This window comes from Primulina eburnea, unplaced genomic scaffold (assembly GCF_022965805.1).
Source record: "Primulina eburnea isolate SZY01 unplaced genomic scaffold, ASM2296580v1 ctg424_ERROPOS1667910, whole genome shotgun sequence".
NCBI classification, from domain to species: Eukaryota; Viridiplantae; Streptophyta; class Magnoliopsida; order Lamiales; family Gesneriaceae; genus Primulina; species Primulina eburnea.
Window position 1 is genome coordinate 492,626 of NW_027331236.1, and position 16,975 is coordinate 509,600.

At 34.0% G+C, this 16,975-nt stretch overlaps 2 protein-coding genes across 2 annotated transcripts; both read left to right on the forward strand.

The window, feature by feature from the left end:
- Nucleotide 1: 1 nt before the first annotated feature.
- Nucleotides 2-5,866, forward strand: LOC140821113 (CBS domain-containing protein CBSCBSPB1-like). The gene is made up of 15 exons (XM_073181529.1): nucleotides 2-91; nucleotides 195-378; nucleotides 1,816-1,984; nucleotides 2,119-2,251; nucleotides 2,360-2,530; nucleotides 2,670-2,748; nucleotides 2,864-2,977; nucleotides 3,079-3,145; nucleotides 3,387-3,492; nucleotides 3,594-3,652; nucleotides 4,295-4,398; nucleotides 4,471-4,604; nucleotides 4,946-5,031; nucleotides 5,113-5,202; nucleotides 5,395-5,866. Exons 2-15 carry the CDS (start codon nucleotides 221-223, stop codon nucleotides 5,572-5,574), a joined length of 1,650 nt encoding a protein of 549 aa, XP_073037630.1. The 5' UTR covers nucleotides 2-91; nucleotides 195-220; the 3' UTR covers nucleotides 5,575-5,866.
- Nucleotides 5,867-9,176: 3,310 nt separating this feature from the next.
- LOC140821107 (thylakoid lumenal 17.9 kDa protein, chloroplastic-like) lies at nucleotides 9,177-12,247 on the forward strand. Its single transcript, XM_073181521.1, has 4 exons — nucleotides 9,177-9,532; nucleotides 11,433-11,550; nucleotides 11,646-11,715; nucleotides 11,905-12,247. The coding sequence occupies exons 1-4, from the start codon at nucleotides 9,198-9,200 to the stop codon at nucleotides 12,123-12,125; spliced, it is 744 nt and encodes a 247-aa protein (XP_073037622.1). The 5' UTR covers nucleotides 9,177-9,197; the 3' UTR covers nucleotides 12,126-12,247.
- Nucleotides 12,248-16,975: the final 4,728 nt, after the last annotated feature.

Genomic DNA, 16,975 nt, shown 5'->3' on the forward strand with positions numbered 1-16,975 from the left:
ATCCTGGTCCCTCCTTTTTCTTTTCTTACAACGTTGGAAATTCATTCATGTAATCGATTCCTCTTTGACTCCTTCAATACGATTACAACAGGTATGTTACTTTCCTGTGATCAATCCAATCTGATCCTGAGTTTTTTGTTTCGTGAACGACTGATTTTGTTTTTGTTGTTCCCGGATTTGTGTACGATTGTTAGGTGGTGAATTGCTGTTGATCGAGTTGATGATGACAAGTCAAGGAGGATTATCTTCGCGGAAAAGCGTGTCGTTGAACAGCTCATCGTCTCAGGCCAGGAGGAAGGCCGCCGCGGCTGCGGCGGAGAACGGTGGCGGAGGAGATTCGTCGTCTCACCGCAAGTCTCTGTCGGCTTCCCGTTCCATGTATGCTCTGTATCTATTTTTTTTTAAAGAAATCAGGATGTTTCTATGCTTTGTTATGTAGTATTAATTCTTCAAAAGTTTATTGGAAATGCTAGCGAGTCTTTTTCTTATTGCACGCTTGTACTTTTGAATGGTGTCGATGCCTTTTGAATTCAGTTTTAGCAGATTTTTCGTGTGGATACCGAGGGATGCAAGGTGTGTGTTTGCACGTGTTTTATTTTAGCTTCTATGCTGCTTTATCGTGCTAATTTGGGTGAGAAACGTGTCATTTTCTTGGACTGTTGACTCCTGAGATAGCAAACTTCATTTGGAGCTGGTGGTATGGTCAATTTTGATTGAAATGCCAAACCATTTTTTTTATGAATACAAAATTGCTTCGACGATCTACTTTACAGAAAGTAAAAGTTAGGAGATTTTTATCCCTTTTTATGTGCCTGAGTTTATTATCAAGCGATGTCATGAAATTGAGATTTGAGAAGAATCTGCAAAGATAATGAAACATATCTTATTAGTAGATAGTGTTGGGATGCAACCAAAGTCCCACATTGGAAGATCTAGAGAAAGCTCATGGGTTTATAAAGATGGAAGGATATCTCCATTGGTACGAGGCTTTTTGGGTGGTTCCAAAAGCAAAACCATGAGGGTTGAAACCCAAAGTGGATAATATCATACCAGTGTGGAGATATCCGGATTCCATTGGTCCTAACAAGTGGTATCAGAGCCAGGGTCTAGATCGAGCCGTGTGGGTAGAATCCTCGATACCTAAACGAAGGAAGTGAGGGCTCCCGGTAAAAATCCTTGGTTAAACTCTCGGGGTGGTTAATGCTCCCATTATTCATGTAAGGCGTGCGCCCTAACGCAATGAAGTGGAGTAACCTCGATTGGAGGACGAATAAGGCTTGAGGGGAGGCTCGGACCATGAGAATAATAGTGGAACTTCGTTTGAGGGGAGGATTGTTGGGATGCAACCAAAGTCCCACATTGGAAGATCTAGAGAAAGCTCATGGGTTTATAAAGATGGAAGGATATCTCCATTGGTATGAGGCCTTTTGGGTGGTACCAAAAACAAAACCATGAGGGTTAAAACCCAAAGTGGACAATATCATACCAGTGTGGAGATATCCAGATTCCATTGGTCCTAACAGATAGTGATCAATGTTAGTTAACAACCTCTTCTTTAATTGCCAGACGCGTGAGGTCAAAAACCATGTTTCATCATACATTGTTGATCACCGTTCACCGTAAAAGTTGAGGACATTAGTGTATTGGCCAACAGGCTAATTTCAATGTTTATTTATTTCTTTAATTTTTGGAGTTACTATAAATGAAACAATTAACAACTTTCTTCAATGTTTGAGTGCGTGCGTTTATAGAATCATGTTTTGTTTGTTGATAGTACTATAAACATCTTAAAGTCATTCCTCACATTTTCAACAGGGGACTGACAGGAGAACGAACAGTGAAGCGATTACGGTTGTCAAAAGCCTTAACAGTACCTGATACTACTAGTATCATTGAAGCTTGTCGTAGAATGGCTGCACGTAGAGTTGATGCTTTGTTGCTGACTGATTCAAATGCTTTGCTGTGTGGAATCCTGACAGATAAGGTCTGACTCAGATGGACGTAAATGACAGTACTAAGCGCTTTGGATTTTTATTTGCAATTTTATAATTTACTTTTAGTAGTTTCGTTTCACCGAAAAATGAAAAATTTGTTGTTTCTGGCCCTTTGTCTTCAAAGGATATAGCTACAAGAGTAATTGCACGAGAGGTTAATCTTGAGGAAACACCCGTTTCCAAGGTTATGACAAGGAACCCTGTGTTTGTGCTTTCTGACACTCTTGCAGTCGAGGCCCTTCAAAAGATGGTTCAAGGTTGGGTTTTCATCTAAACAATAGCGCATCAGACTCCAAGAAATATATTTTTTCAATCCCCCACCCCCGCTCTGCCCCTACCATTTTAATGCCATAATTTGTCCACAGGAAAGTTTAGACATTTGCCAGTTGTTGAAAATGGAGAGGTGATTGCTTTACTCGATATCGCAAAATGTCTGTATGATGCTATAGCTCGTATGGAAAGGGCATCTGAGAAGGGAAAGGCCATCGCGGCTGCAGTTGAAGGCGTCGAAAAACACTGGGGAACATCAGTATCTGGTTGGTGGATGATGTTTCTTTTCAGAGTTTTTTCCTACTGCAGTTTCTCACTTTTGTTGACTCTATGATCATATATGTTAAAACCATCACTTGGCTCGACTATTTCAGAACTTACTTTTTTAAACTGGATGATGTGTAGGCACCAACACATTTGTTGAGACACTTCGGGAGCGAATGTTCAGACCCTCCTTGTCCACTATAATCTCTGAGAATTCAAAGTAGGTAATATCTAGACTTTTCTTATTAAATTACTTTGAGTCTTATGACCATTAGAAATTAATCACTGTAAAATGGGATTTACATAGCCTTTTTACCCCATCATTCTGTTGATAGGATTGTCACACTTGATCCAAGCGACACCGTGCTAGTTGCAGCGAAGAAGATGCTTGAAATTCGAACTAGCTCTGCTGTTGTAATCATAGAAAACAAACCACGAGGAATACTAACGTGAGTTATGAGGTTTCTCTAATGTTTGAATTTTATTAGATGTTTCTGGACATGATAAAGTTAAGATAATTTGAATTGTGTGCCTTCTTACTCTTCGTCAGTTCAAAAGATATGTTGATGAGAGTCATAGCTCAAGATCTTCCTCCAGAATCTACTCTGGTGGAGAAGGTGATGGTCTTCCCGCTTCTTCCTGCATCTCTTGTTAGAGAATTTGTTTATTCTGCATGACTTTGAAATATATTTTGATAATTAGATGATAATCATTCAAATTCATGCTTGAATGGTATCAATTGAATGGGCTGTATAATATCACAAATAACCTGCAATAATATTAATTTACCTATGTTTGGCTAGATGCATATTGACCTGTAACTTCTTTCTCTATCTCTCTCCTATATTATTTCTTCAGGTGATGACCCCAAATCCAGAATGTGCTACAGTTGATACCCCTATTGTTGATGCACTTCATACCATGCATGATGGAAAATTTTTACACCTTCCAGTTGTTGATCGAGGTAGATATGTTTCTCTATTTTTGCTGTCAGCTGATGGAAAGTAATGTTATGATTTCATTGTTCTTTACAATGTACTTGACAAATGCAAACGAAAAACACAGATGGAGTAGTTGCAGCTGTTGTTGATGTGCTTCATATAACTCATGCTGCTGTCGCCACAGTAAGTCAGTAATATTCGATGATTTTAATGCCGGGAAAAGTTATTGAATTGTGGGTATTAAATTTTCTGCTGATGAATTAGTAAAGGCATGATTATTTTATCACGTCCAAGGAATATCATTTATCCCTAAACTCTCATCTGATTAGACTAGTCTCTGAATAATGTGGTGTTCTTTAGTGAGGTTTCTTGGGCATACAATAGTTCGCAATTTTTCGACAATCGATGGAACATATTTCTGTTGAAACACACTAACCATTTTTTGCTGAGAGTGGTTATCATGCCTGTTAAACATATTGTGTCTGAAGTTTGAACAATTTTATAATATTATCAGAAAATTCGGTGCGCATCATATAATCCATTTACAACTTGCAACAAGCAACATTATTGACAATTATATAATATATATACAGTTTATGATTCTTGCTGAATTTGGCTGAAGGCAGACCTTTGTTGTCTACTTATGTGGTATGATGAGCAAATCCTGTTGCACTTCATATTAACTAACAGTTAAATCCCTGATGTGTGCGAGTATTCAGATAACAATCAACTTATTTGGTATATTTTACTTATTGATTGAGTTGTCAATGAATAACATGTTAGTTTTTTGAAGACTATATTGGCTGATTGATTGTAGTTATCCAGGTTGGTAATACTGCTGGAGTCAATAATGAGGCAAATAATTTGATGCAAAGGTTCTGGGATTCTGCAATGGCTTTAACTCCAGATGACGAAGATGAGACCCGAAGGTTGTGCACTTTATATTAGATACCGTTTGTGGATTTGAGGATCTTCTCTTACATTTATGTATGATGTTTCAGTGAAAATTCATTGAAGATGCCTTCTGATGGAGGAGAGACTGGCCGATCCCTTCCCTATCCTTCTTCCACTGCACCGAGTAATTTTGCTTTCAAAATTCAAGACAAAAAAGGAAGAATGCATAGGTTTATATGTGGTACGTTGAGGCAAGTTCTATTTAATGAAAACAAAGCCTTCTGGCTCTAATTGTGTTGCATTAATATTTCATTTGAAATACACCAACTGTGCTACAAACACTTATTCATCTTTTCATCCAAGTCAATAAAACTGGCCATTTTTTGTTCCAGTTCATTAAATTCCTATTTAACAGTTCAAGTCTGAACACTAGTTAAAATATGTGCTTGCACGTGTATGAAAAAGTTTGGTATTCCATGAATGAAAAGTTTTATCTGCATCATTGTGTTCTAATTTTCGACATTTGACTTCTTCCAGTAAATTATTCAATGGTCATGATTTTTCTTATTGTTCTGATTTTAGATACGCAGAATATGGCTGAACTCATAACAGCCATCCTTCAGAGAATAGGAGACGAGATTGACCGTAACAACCTCCCACATATTCTGGTTAAAAACTGCCTATAAACCTCAATTTCTACTTGATTTTTTCGTTTTCTGTAAATCTTATGAAATGTCATCATTCTGCAGTACGAAGATGAAGACAATGACAAGGTCATACTTGCATCAGACGGTGATCTTCAAGCAGCTGTAGACCATGCAAGATCAGCCGGTTGGAAGGTATCAAAGATTTTTTCTTGACTCCGTAGTGTTATATTATGGAAAAAAAACAAAAAGAAGCCCAACACAAATTAAATCAACAAGTTTCCCTTTATGGTACACTTGCATTGCTCATCGGTGTGGCACTTCCCTTCTCTCTCTATCTCTCTCTCTCTCTTTAAACTGATGAATCTGATTTACTGAACTTGGCAGGGATTGAAATTGCATCTAGACTATTCAGGAACTCCTGTTCGTCGAAAGGGATCCTACTCCGGAGGCCTGGAATATGCCCAAGCAGATGCTTGGGCTTCTGCATACAGCACTGTTGCAGCTGGGGCTGCAATAGTCGCTGGTTTAGGTATACTAGCATTCTTGAAACGAGCTGGAAATTGACCTTTTCTAGTAATTTCCAGCTGCCTGCGGCGAACTTTTTCAATACTTTTTTAGGGTTGAACACGAACTTGAGTGCTATATCTCTATTGGATATTATATCGAATATGCATAGAGAGTGTTAATGTCTTCACCTGCTGCATGAATGTTTGCGGGTGTGATTCTGGCGAAAAATGGATTTGGTCATTCGATAGCTTGTTGAGAAGGGAGTTCTGTTTCTTTGTGTATAAATTTGAAGAAATAACAGTTTGGCTTGTATATTATAGTCCTTTAAAGGGGTGCACGGCTGCACGCGCACACACAAAAGATTTACCCAAATTTCTTCTTGTTCTTTCAATTTTGGAGGTTGTTGTGGTCCGCAAAATATAATATCTATATTATCACGTGTATAATTTTTGATTTTATAATAGATAACTTAAAAACTTGTATCTGGAATTTACAATAAATAGAAGGAAAATGAATATTGTGGGCTAGAGAGGTGGTTTCCACCAACATTCTGTATAGCATTTTTTCTCATGTACTCAAGTAAGATATGTACAATCGAGAATTTACGATCCAATGTAAATTCACATTTTCGAACTGAAATCACGTTGTTCAAATGAACTATATACTCGAGTTTAAACATGATGTTCATTGGACTCACTTTCCGGACCGAGATCGCGTTGTTCAGTGGACTAGCAATCTAATACATACAGTGACGGAGTCAGAAATATGGCTCCGTCTGAGCTAAAATTTAAAATCTAGAATCTTTTAATATTTTAAATCGATCTACCCGGGCTAATATCATATTTCCAAAATTATATAAAATTACATATAATTTTTTTTAAAAAAAATTGGATCACCCGAGCTTATATGTGCATGTGGCTCTGTCACTGGATACATAGATCGTTGTCCAGAACTCTAATCATTCATTACCACACATGAACTAATAATTCCAGAAATTGAAATATGCATAACAATATGATAACAATATGATATATATATATATATATATATATATATATATATATATATATATATATATATATATATATATATATATATAAATCGGTAATTTATAAAAATTTAATTTAAATTCCAGACAGTATGCCAAAAAAGCCATAATTGAAGGAAAAACCAGTAGTGAATTCACTGTATAAACCTTACCTCGATGACTTACTATGTCACCCCGTTGATGAGCTTAATCCAAGATAATTCCCTATAATATAATTTGAGTAACTTTAGACTAGGTAAGATCAGAAGTAGATGTTATAATATTTTGATATTCATTTTTGTAAAAAATTATACCAGATAATTTTGGTTTAAATTTTGTAAATTCATATTAAATCAAATATATGTCCATAAATTATGAAACTTCAATAGATGGCCGGGATTATGTCGGAAATTGATCGGAAAATGTGAAAAATAGCTTCTGGCCAGTGTGTGTAGTTGTTCCGGCGACCACACGCGACTGCATTTTTCTAGAAAAATGTATTTTTGGACGATCTACAACGTTAATGTTTAAGACTTTTCGAAATTTGGAACTGATTAATAGAATATTTTGAAAAGCTAGAGTGACTGCCAAGCTCGTTTTGGATAGCCGAAATCAGAATTTCCGGCAACTTTGAGGATGATCGGTCAACATATATGTAAACTAAAAATATTTTGAATACTTTTTATTTTATAACCAAACTGAAAATCATTCAAGTAGAAATAGTAAAATAAGCTGAATGTAGCTACCTTAAACACAAATTTTTGTAATTTTTCCAGAAATTGTTCTTCGCGGTTCTTAATTTTCTAGGCACAATCGATTGATTATTTTGTTAAACCTCCAATATTTTCTGGATATGAGAGGATTGTTTTATAAATATTGGAATTTTTTGGACAAAGGTTGGTATTTTTTCCTTAATTTTTATCTTTTTCTAACATGTTTTTTCTATCTACAACACTATATTATTTCACTTACTAAGACACAAAAATTGGCCGACTAAATGTGAGGAAAACAACTTGGAAGGGATCTATTTATAGGCAAGTCACATGTCTTTCATCCCATAAAATTATGATATATGTTTATTTTTAGTTGGATATTAGAGGAGGTGGAGTGTTTAAACAATCTATATTATATAAGATATAATAATACATACTAGTACATCGATGCACGCGTTGTGTCTTTGTACAATTTTTTATAATTCATTTGGTTTATATTTAAATGATGATCAAAATGTAATTATAAAAAATAGTGAGAGATTACAATGTAATTTTGATAAATGAATTAAAAAATTAATAGGAAAACGAAAGAGAAAAAAAGAAGCAAAGTAGGAATTGAACCTACAACTTAAAGTTTAAGATACAAATGCTCTATCTGCTAAGCTACGCTTAGCATGAGATTTGCATTGAAATTTTAAAACATTATTAATATATATAATTATTAAAACAGACCATGATACCAAAGTAGTTACTCTAAGGATCTCACACTTAATAATATAGTATATATTAATGCACCGACGCACATGTTGCCTACTTTTATAATATTTTTTATATTGATTTAGTTTATATTTAAATAAAGATCAAAATGTAAGTATAAGAAATATTGTGATGCTATATTGTAATTTTGATATATGAATTAAAAAAAAATAGTAAAAGAAAGAAAGAAAAAGATCAAAGTATGAATTAACATGCTTAGTGTAAAGACTCTATCCACTAAGCTACACGTGACTTACATTAAAATTTTAACACTTTATTAATATATATAATTATTAAAACAGAAATGAAACTAAAAATTAGTTAATTTAAGAATTTCAAACTTAATAACATAATATAAATAGTTTATCCAAATCTATTAATTAAGTTTTGATTAAACACTTCAAATTTTTGGAGTGTTACAACAGCATTAGTCTTGATATTGTTGGATTTCTGTATCAATATACCTCGGCCCCAATCTGAATACACCAAGAAAAAATTCAATTGATTTAAGGAATTTTTTTTAAATATATTGTTGTCCTAAAATTTCAAAGTAATTAAATATCTTTAAAGAATTGAGTACATTGAAAATGGAGTAAATCTTCTTTGACATTTATGTAGCATTCAATTCCATATTACATTAATAATTAGTATTAGTCGTCACATATATCAAATTTTAACTGATTTCTAAATGTAACATAATTATGATATATTATCTATACTTCTATATTATATTATTAAGTTTGAGACGTTTAGAATAACTAACTTTTAGTGTCATGATCTATTTTAATAATTATACATATTAATAAAGTGTTAAACTTTAATGCAAAGTCACATGTAGTTCAGCGAATAGAATATTTGTTTCTTACACATCAAGTTATGAATTCAATTTTTAATTGGGTCTTTTTATTATTAATTTATTTTCTAATTATATTTTTAATTCATATATCAAAATTACAGTGCAGTCTCTCGTTTTTTATAATTATATTTTGATTTTCATTTAAATATAAACTAAATGAATTATAAAAATATTGAACAAGCACACAACTCTTCAGTGCGTTCGATACATTAATATCGATAAAAAATGACAAAATGATTTTTTTTTAATTGAAATGTAAAGAAAAGGGACAAGTTCTAAAAAAAATAAAATTAAGCAACTGAAAAAACTGAAATATTAATCTCCAAAAATGATGTTGGGACCGAGGATTCATCCCCATCTTCCTGCCACATTCTTCATCTCCAAACCATCCCAAAAATCTAGCACAAAATCTTCTTCGACAAATATTCGGAGTAATTATGATTATATTTTCAAGAATCGACACTGTAAAAAAGATGATAGTGGCAAGAATTTAAGGCCTTCCGATTGGTCTAACAACCTCATATCTCTGGCAATTGCTGTGGCTTTGATCACTCCACTGCCTTCTTCAGCAATTCCTGCTTTCGGCTCCAAATCCCTTTCACTTCCTTCCGCCGCTACTCCGTTCTCGCAGGCCCAGAATTTCCCTACTGGACTGGAAGATGGGTATTTTTTTGCTGTTCTCCGTCCTTAAATTTTAGTTGGTTTCTTGTGTGTAATTTTTTCCATTTGCTCTGTATGCTTTTTTATATTGAAGATGTGTTGCTGGTTAAAATACGAAAAGGGTTATTGCTGATTTTTGTTTTTCTACGTTATTTTTCTTCTTCTTTGGGAAGGGCATGGGTGCTATGGCTTAGAATATAATGCTTAATGAATTATTTGTTTTTTTTCCTTGTGTTGGTGTAAGCTCGAGCTTTGCCATTTACGAAAAGACAATGATTTTCGATCCTTGTGACAGAGTATGCCATTATTGCTCCTCAACTATTACAATCGGGATTCAGCACTTCAGTAGATTTCGTTGTTCTTAAGAAATTTTCATGTGAAAACTCAAGTTGTGTATGATACTCAGTTTATACTTAGATCTTCATCTAAGTCATCTGACAGCATTGTTGATTTGAGAGTGTGATTGTAAATTATTTTTATGTAAATATGTTTTATAAATCAACAATATCGCAACTTAGTTGAAAACATGAAATGAAGTTTGATGCACAGAGGTTAACAAAATCAAATCAAATCAAACTTGAATGTATACCGTGTGTCGGTCATCTGGTATTCACTAGGCGTAAAACAGTATACCATCTGTGTGTGTGTTTATATATAAGTCAAACAAAACACACAGCAGAAGATCTTTAAAGAAGAAAAAGAAAGGAAAGGCTTTTGAGACTTCTGCTTCTAAACATACTCCAGTGTACTCGGGGGCGGATTGAGAATCCTCAGTCTTTTATTTACATGAGTGCTTGATGTATGCTTAGTCTCTTTTATACTCGATAAGTTGTGTTCATGAATCGTGATCAACATTACCTGATGTCAACCGGGCAAATCGGGTAGTAGCCGGGTATGCAATTTGCCAAGTCGGATGCGTGGATGTACTTGCGATTGAATATTTTTCAGTGTAAGTTGTGAGTAACCCGGGCCAGTTGAGTTCCCTGTCGCCTGAAGGGTAACGACCGGGATGAATTGCGTAGTAATCCTGAAATCACAGAACGTTAGGGGGGCGCCGGAAGTTATTCCGGCGTATCCACTCCGACGCTCAAGTCAGTAATGCACGCAAAGGAAAACTGGGAGTGGTGATGCCCCCAAGGGACCTGGGCCCGGGTATAGACCCTGACCCGGGAAGTTCTCGAATTCAGACAAGACCAGAACGGGGAGTAATCAGCCAATACCCGGGGAAAAAACTTCTCGGTTCGAGAAGTACCTCAGAGGCACCCGGATGGGAAACACCCGGGAAAGAGACACATTCTCTCCCTGATCACCACGTCTTCCAGACATCGCGGAGCCCATTCTCCCACGTTCCATGACCAGGTCAACTCTTAGTACGTGGCCCATTACTTTGCAACATTGCCCATGACCCCGAATCATAGACCACCATCCGAACTTTGCGGGCAAGTTATCTACCAGCTTCATCTATAAATACCCTCCGTCGGTATTTCAGAAGGGGGTCTCTTCTCTTTTCTTACTGACAAGCACTCACGAACACTCTTATTTTCTCTCCCAGTTTTCCTTTGCGTGCATTACTGACTTGAGCGTCGGAGTGGATACGCCGAAATAACTTCCGGCGCCCCCCTAACGTTCTGTGATTTCAGGATTACTACGCAATTCATCCCGGTCGTTACCCTTCAGGCGACAGGGAACTCAACTGGCCCGGGTTACTAGCAACTTACACTGAAAAATATTCAATCGCAATTATATCCACGCATCCGACTTGGCAAATTGCATACCCGGCTACTACCCGATTTGCCCGGTTGACATCATTACTTTTTTGAGTTTGATAGGAATAAGAGGTCCTTTCAATCTTTTGCAGTTGGATCAAAAGACTTGTGACTAGTTCAATGATCTTTTATCGCAGGAAAATCCGACCTTGCCCTTCAATAAATCCAGGCTGTGTGTCAAGTAATCCTAAGTCATCAAGCTTTGCATTTCCATGGAGCATATTGGGGAATTCTACCAATAGTTCTGCTGTTCAGGTTTTAAGTGTTCGGTGTTTTCGTAACTAATTCTGTCTCCTAAACGAAGGGTCTTGTAGTACTAATTAAAGCACATTTTCATAATGACTTACCAGTTATTGGAAGATGCAATTCTTAAAACACAGAAGAATGTGAAGCTTCAGCCAGTTGAAGATACACCTTCAGGTGATTAAATTTGTAAAATGGGATTATAAAAACAAGGAATTTGGATGCATTGGCTCAGGGAGAAATAAGGGGACCTGTATTATATCCCCTTATATTATGCATAAGTTATATCCCATGGGCTAGAAAATGATAAGGTGTTTGTTTGTTTGTTTGTTTTTAAAGTTTTATGATAGTGTGAAAAAATTGTAGGTAAATATTTGCAAGCTGAGGTGGATGGAGGATTTGGTCGAGACGTTCTTGAATTTTTGGTGAATGGAAACGTGGTTGCGTTTCGAGCTATGGCTACCAAGGTTACATATGTGTATCCCTTCACGACGGCCTTAGGCGACTCAAGAGGACAGGAAGAAAGAATGAAGAAGATTGTGAATGAGTTAGGATGGTATGCTCCAAGTTTTGATGATATGGATTAGGTAACAGCTAGCAAAGTCCCTTGCACCGGTGATTCTACTTTTAACATCGGAAATCCATTCAATTTGATATGTTTACACATGATATGGCGTATTGTTCTTTATCAAACATTAGTTTTTTTTTTCTACTGCTTTTATACGGCGGAGCCGAAAATTAACGAGAGATATGATGAACTATAATTGTCGATTCAATTATATATGTAGCGCCATCAAGATTCAATATATCATAAATATAATTATCAATTATTATTTGAAGAAGAAGATTGTTATTTTTTATCATGTCATGTATATCAAAATGTTTTTTTTTTAATTTTTTTCCAGTAAATAGCTAAATATTAAGTATTTAGTAATCAAAACATAATATACCTTCAAAAAAAAAATTCATGTTAAAAACAAGTCCAAATTATAACAAAGTTCTCAGTTGGCTTTCTGCTAAAAAAGCTTGGCATGTATGTGTATAATTTATATTCTCATCTCTAACACGAAGTCAATTATATTTAAACATTCTTAGAGCAGTGGTTGAACTAACCCATTGTATAAAATTTACTAAAAATGCCTTGAAAATTTTAACAAAAGTAAAACTAATTTATTCATCAAAAATAAAATAAAATAAAATTAGAACTAACAAGACAAACATGCTTAATAGTACAAAAAAAATCTTATACCTAGTCAATTCCAAATTACCAAAAAATTTGAAACTTTAAATTGAGCGACAAAAATGAGGTCTGGAGAAAGAGGAGAACAATCTTTGTACCAGCAAGAAAAAAAAAATAATAACATTGTCATTTTCCAAATATATATTCTTTAGTAAACCAAATTTAATAATAAAAAAAGTTTAATATATGTACATAATCAAATTAAATTGTAATAATTAAATATAACATAAACATATTGTAATGCCCGGAAATTTAATCCTAGTAATCTGTAATTATTGAATTATAATTTGATATGATTATGAAGGGTTAAACGAGACACGGAATAAGATTACATATAAAGGGTGCAAGTGTTGGACAGAATTAGTGGCGCCCGAACTGTAAGAAATGACCGCCCGAGCGCCAAAGTTCCATAAAAACACATCTTGGACAGAAGGTGTGGCGCCCGGGCGGTAGTTTTTGACCGCCCGAGCGCCAATGTGCAATCCGGAAGGATTTGGACAGAGGATGCCGCGCTCGAGCGGTAGTTTATTACCGCCCGAGCGCCGACCAAAATACATGAAAATGTGCCACGCTCCTCTCTCATGCAACCGAGGATATATATATATATATATATATATATATATATATATATATATATATATATATATATATATATAGATATATCCTTCATTTTTTAAGATTCAGAAAGAAGGAAACCGAGAAAGAAGCTCGAGAAAGTTCACCGAAAATCCTTACGCCTTTTCTGAGAAATACGTCCGTCCAAATTGTAATCCGACTTCAGTACTGTAATCCTATTGACGTAGGCTACAACTGGACGTAAGTTTTGCTACGTTTTGACATGCTTTGAAATTATGATATTGTCAGAATTGAATGGAATTCATATATGATGTTCTTGATATGTTAGACATCATAGAATCGAAGTCAGATTAAGAAAATGATTGATTTTGGAATTGTTATGAATTTTTAGGGTATATTGATTTATACCAGACAGATTTGAATTATGATTGAATTACAGATTGTAATGGACATGAGTTATGATTTGTAATTGATGTCTGTTGATTTGGTATTGACGGAGATACTGAGATTGTACCGTTGTGCAGTTGATTTTGAATTAAATCCAGATTGATCAGATTGTTAGTGATTTGAACGGTTTATTGATATGATATCATTGGTATTGCCATTGTCAGATTGAGGGATTGACAGAGTTTGGATTCCAGACCGAAACTGCAACGAAAGGTATAAGTCAATGTGTATTGGGACATCGACTCAAGTAGGATGTACTTGAGTTTCCCTAAATCACATACTTCTTATTTGTTATCATTGTGTTTAATGATTTGATTTAAATGCTTGTTCTATGGAGTTATAGGAGCATGCATTAGACGAGTAATCTTGTGACAGAAGTACCTGATAGTTGCAGGTAACCACGGGTACATTGCACGATGTCACAAGATATGGTGATAGACCATAGTCTATGACTGATGCGTCTGGACACTGGATGTTTGGTTATATTGACTTGGATAGAACTGGAGTCTTTTCTATTACTGTTTGTCGATATAGGAATGCCACATCTGGACACCAGGATCCCTAGGCTAGGATTGAGTCTAGTCTGCATCGTGGAGTCACGAGCATTGTCGACAGATTGATATTGTTTACATTTCTGATTTTGATATGTATTACTGTTATCTGTTTCATGCTTTGGATTGAACATATGACTGCATGTTCTTTGATTTATACTGGGATTTATTCTCACCGGAGTTATCCGGCTGTTGTCTTGTTTGTATGTGTACATGACAACAGGTGGGACAGGTTCAGGGTCCAGGAGATGAGGAGAGATCGTGATTAGAGTGGAGGCTCCGGACTTGGATTGTATATAGGGTTTGAACACTTGATAGTAGTTGCTGAACCTTAGTTGTACTGATTTGTAGATGGTACAGGACTTGCACTTTTATTTTATAGTGAGTTGTATCTTAGTTTGATTTCATTACGTTCCGCATTTAAAAAAAAAAAAATTTAGACCCTGTTTTATAATTGATTAATTAGTCCCAATGACGATTATGATTATGATTAGCGTCCGGGTCCCCACACATATTATCATCTCAGCAAAAAAAAAATTGTATTTAGCCATAAGAAAGACTTATTGCAATTACATTTTTGATTTTATCATTACACTATTAATATTATTTGTTTTTGAGTTGAAAGTAAACTAACATGTGACCATACAATAGACACATCAATCAATATCATGAAATATCGAAATGGTCTTCATGGAGAATGTATAAGCCTACAAATGTCCCCATGAATTCTCTCCAAGAAGGTTGAAATCTCAACATCAACCTTTGTAGATGAAGATCTTAATATTAGTTTTTCTCGTGAATAAGAAACACATGATAATCATTGTGTAAAAGAACTTTATGTTCTTTAGGGGTATCCATATGAGTTAATTATTATTTTGTGCATAATTATTGTCCCAGGGTGACCAAGTTTGTAATGCCATAATTTGAAGCTTTGTTCGTAAAAAATGCTTGATCTGGTTTGTGTCAATGTTTGCTTCGCTAGTTTTTATTATTGTAAACTACATATCAGAAAGGAGTGCCCATAATTTTTCTTTTATATACTTCCGGTTCAATACAATAGATGTTATGCAAGTTTATTCAACATTATTCTCATTTAATGTTTTAATATGGTATCCATTTCGACGGATATCTTTAAAGATAAGAAATTTATACCGGACTTACTAGCATATATTACATTTTCAATATATAGGCGTGTACCATTTGGTAAAGTGATTTTTGTCTTTCCAGAGCTTTCAATAAATTTTTATGCACTCAATATTGTTATAATATTATATTCAGCTAATGTTAATTCCAAAAAATATATTTTATTTTTAAGAATGATATGTGTTGTATCACTGTCTGATGGACATTTATCATTATATGGCATCATTAGTCTAAAATAAAATATAATTCAATAAGCTACAACTTCAATAAAATATAAAAATAATGAAAGATTTTGAAAGTAAATGTTTTATTGAATAATAAATAAATAAATTCAAATAAAATTCAACGTCAATCCTAGAAGACCATCCCAATGTTATATTATCGAGTATGACTTTATTGATTATGGTGTGAGTTTGATCTCCCTATTCAACAAAATCCGCATAACTTAAATACAAGACATAAATCGCAACTACAAGAATAAATGCTTATGGTGACATTCATAAATGTCATTATATTCAATATTTAGTGACATTTAAGTTTTAATGACACCTCCAACAAATGTCATCTATTCCAATGTCGTCTTAAACTTTCTGATATTTTTTAATGTCATTATAAGAGGTTAATGACAACTTCATACGTGTTACTAATTATTCATATAATGACAATTTTAAATGTCAGAAAACTCATGTTTTAAATACATTTATACATGCATTGTTATTATAGTAATAATGACAAATTTGTATGTCAATTAAAATCATTTATAATGACAACTAAAAGTTTCGTGTATGTTATTTGTAGTGACAATAACAAATGTGAGAATATTTGGGTTGGATAAATATATGAGGATGGAAAAATAGATAAAATAAATGTGAGAATAAAAAAGCAGATAAGATTAGTTATCCTGACATTTTTAATTGATGTCATTTTTTATATAGAGGGAAACAATTATTTTCCCTTCTCCAATATTTATGCAACCCAAATATTCCCACATTTATTTATAGTGACAATTTTTAGTTTTTTAATGATTTTTTATGATGTGAGAAAAATAATTGTTTCCCTCTATATAAAAAATGACATCAATTAAAAATGTCAGGATAACTAATCTAATATGTTTTTTTATTTTACACATCATTAATTTTTTACAAGTGTCATTATTAAATATTTGTAACAACATTTAATTAAAAGTGTTTTACGATGAATAAATATTAACAATACTATTCTTTGAATCCAGAAACTGAATTTAAAACATATTTAAATTAATAAGTTTTAAAATTAAATTTATTTATTTACTAATTATACAAAGACACTGTATACGAATTTTTTTAATAAAGAAACAAATTTGTGAATGTTATAAATCTGATATGGACAAGAGTAATAATAATAAAGCAGATCGATTAGCAGCTTAATCTTTATGTAGAAAAATGAAAAACCAATATGTATATTTTAATTAACGGCAAAACTTGTGTGAGACGGTCTCACG

Coding starts and splice junctions, on each gene's coding strand:
- LOC140821107 (XM_073181521.1), top strand. CDS start 9,198: ATGATGTTGGGACCGAGGATTCATCCCCATCTTCCTGCCACATTCTTC. Junction 9,533..11,432: donor CCTACTGGACTGGAAGATGG/GTATTTTTTTGC, acceptor CTTTTATCGCAG/GAAAATCCGACCTTGCCCTT. Junction 11,551..11,645: donor CCAATAGTTCTGCTGTTCAG/GTTTTAAGTGTT, acceptor ATGACTTACCAG/TTATTGGAAGATGCAATTCT.
- LOC140821113 (XM_073181529.1), top strand. CDS start 221: ATGATGACAAGTCAAGGAGGATTATCTTCGCGGAAAAGCGTGTCGTTG. Junction 2,749..2,863: donor ATAATCTCTGAGAATTCAAA/GTAGGTAATATC, acceptor TTCTGTTGATAG/GATTGTCACACTTGATCCAA. Junction 4,399..4,470: donor GACGAAGATGAGACCCGAAG/GTTGTGCACTTT, acceptor ATGATGTTTCAG/TGAAAATTCATTGAAGATGC.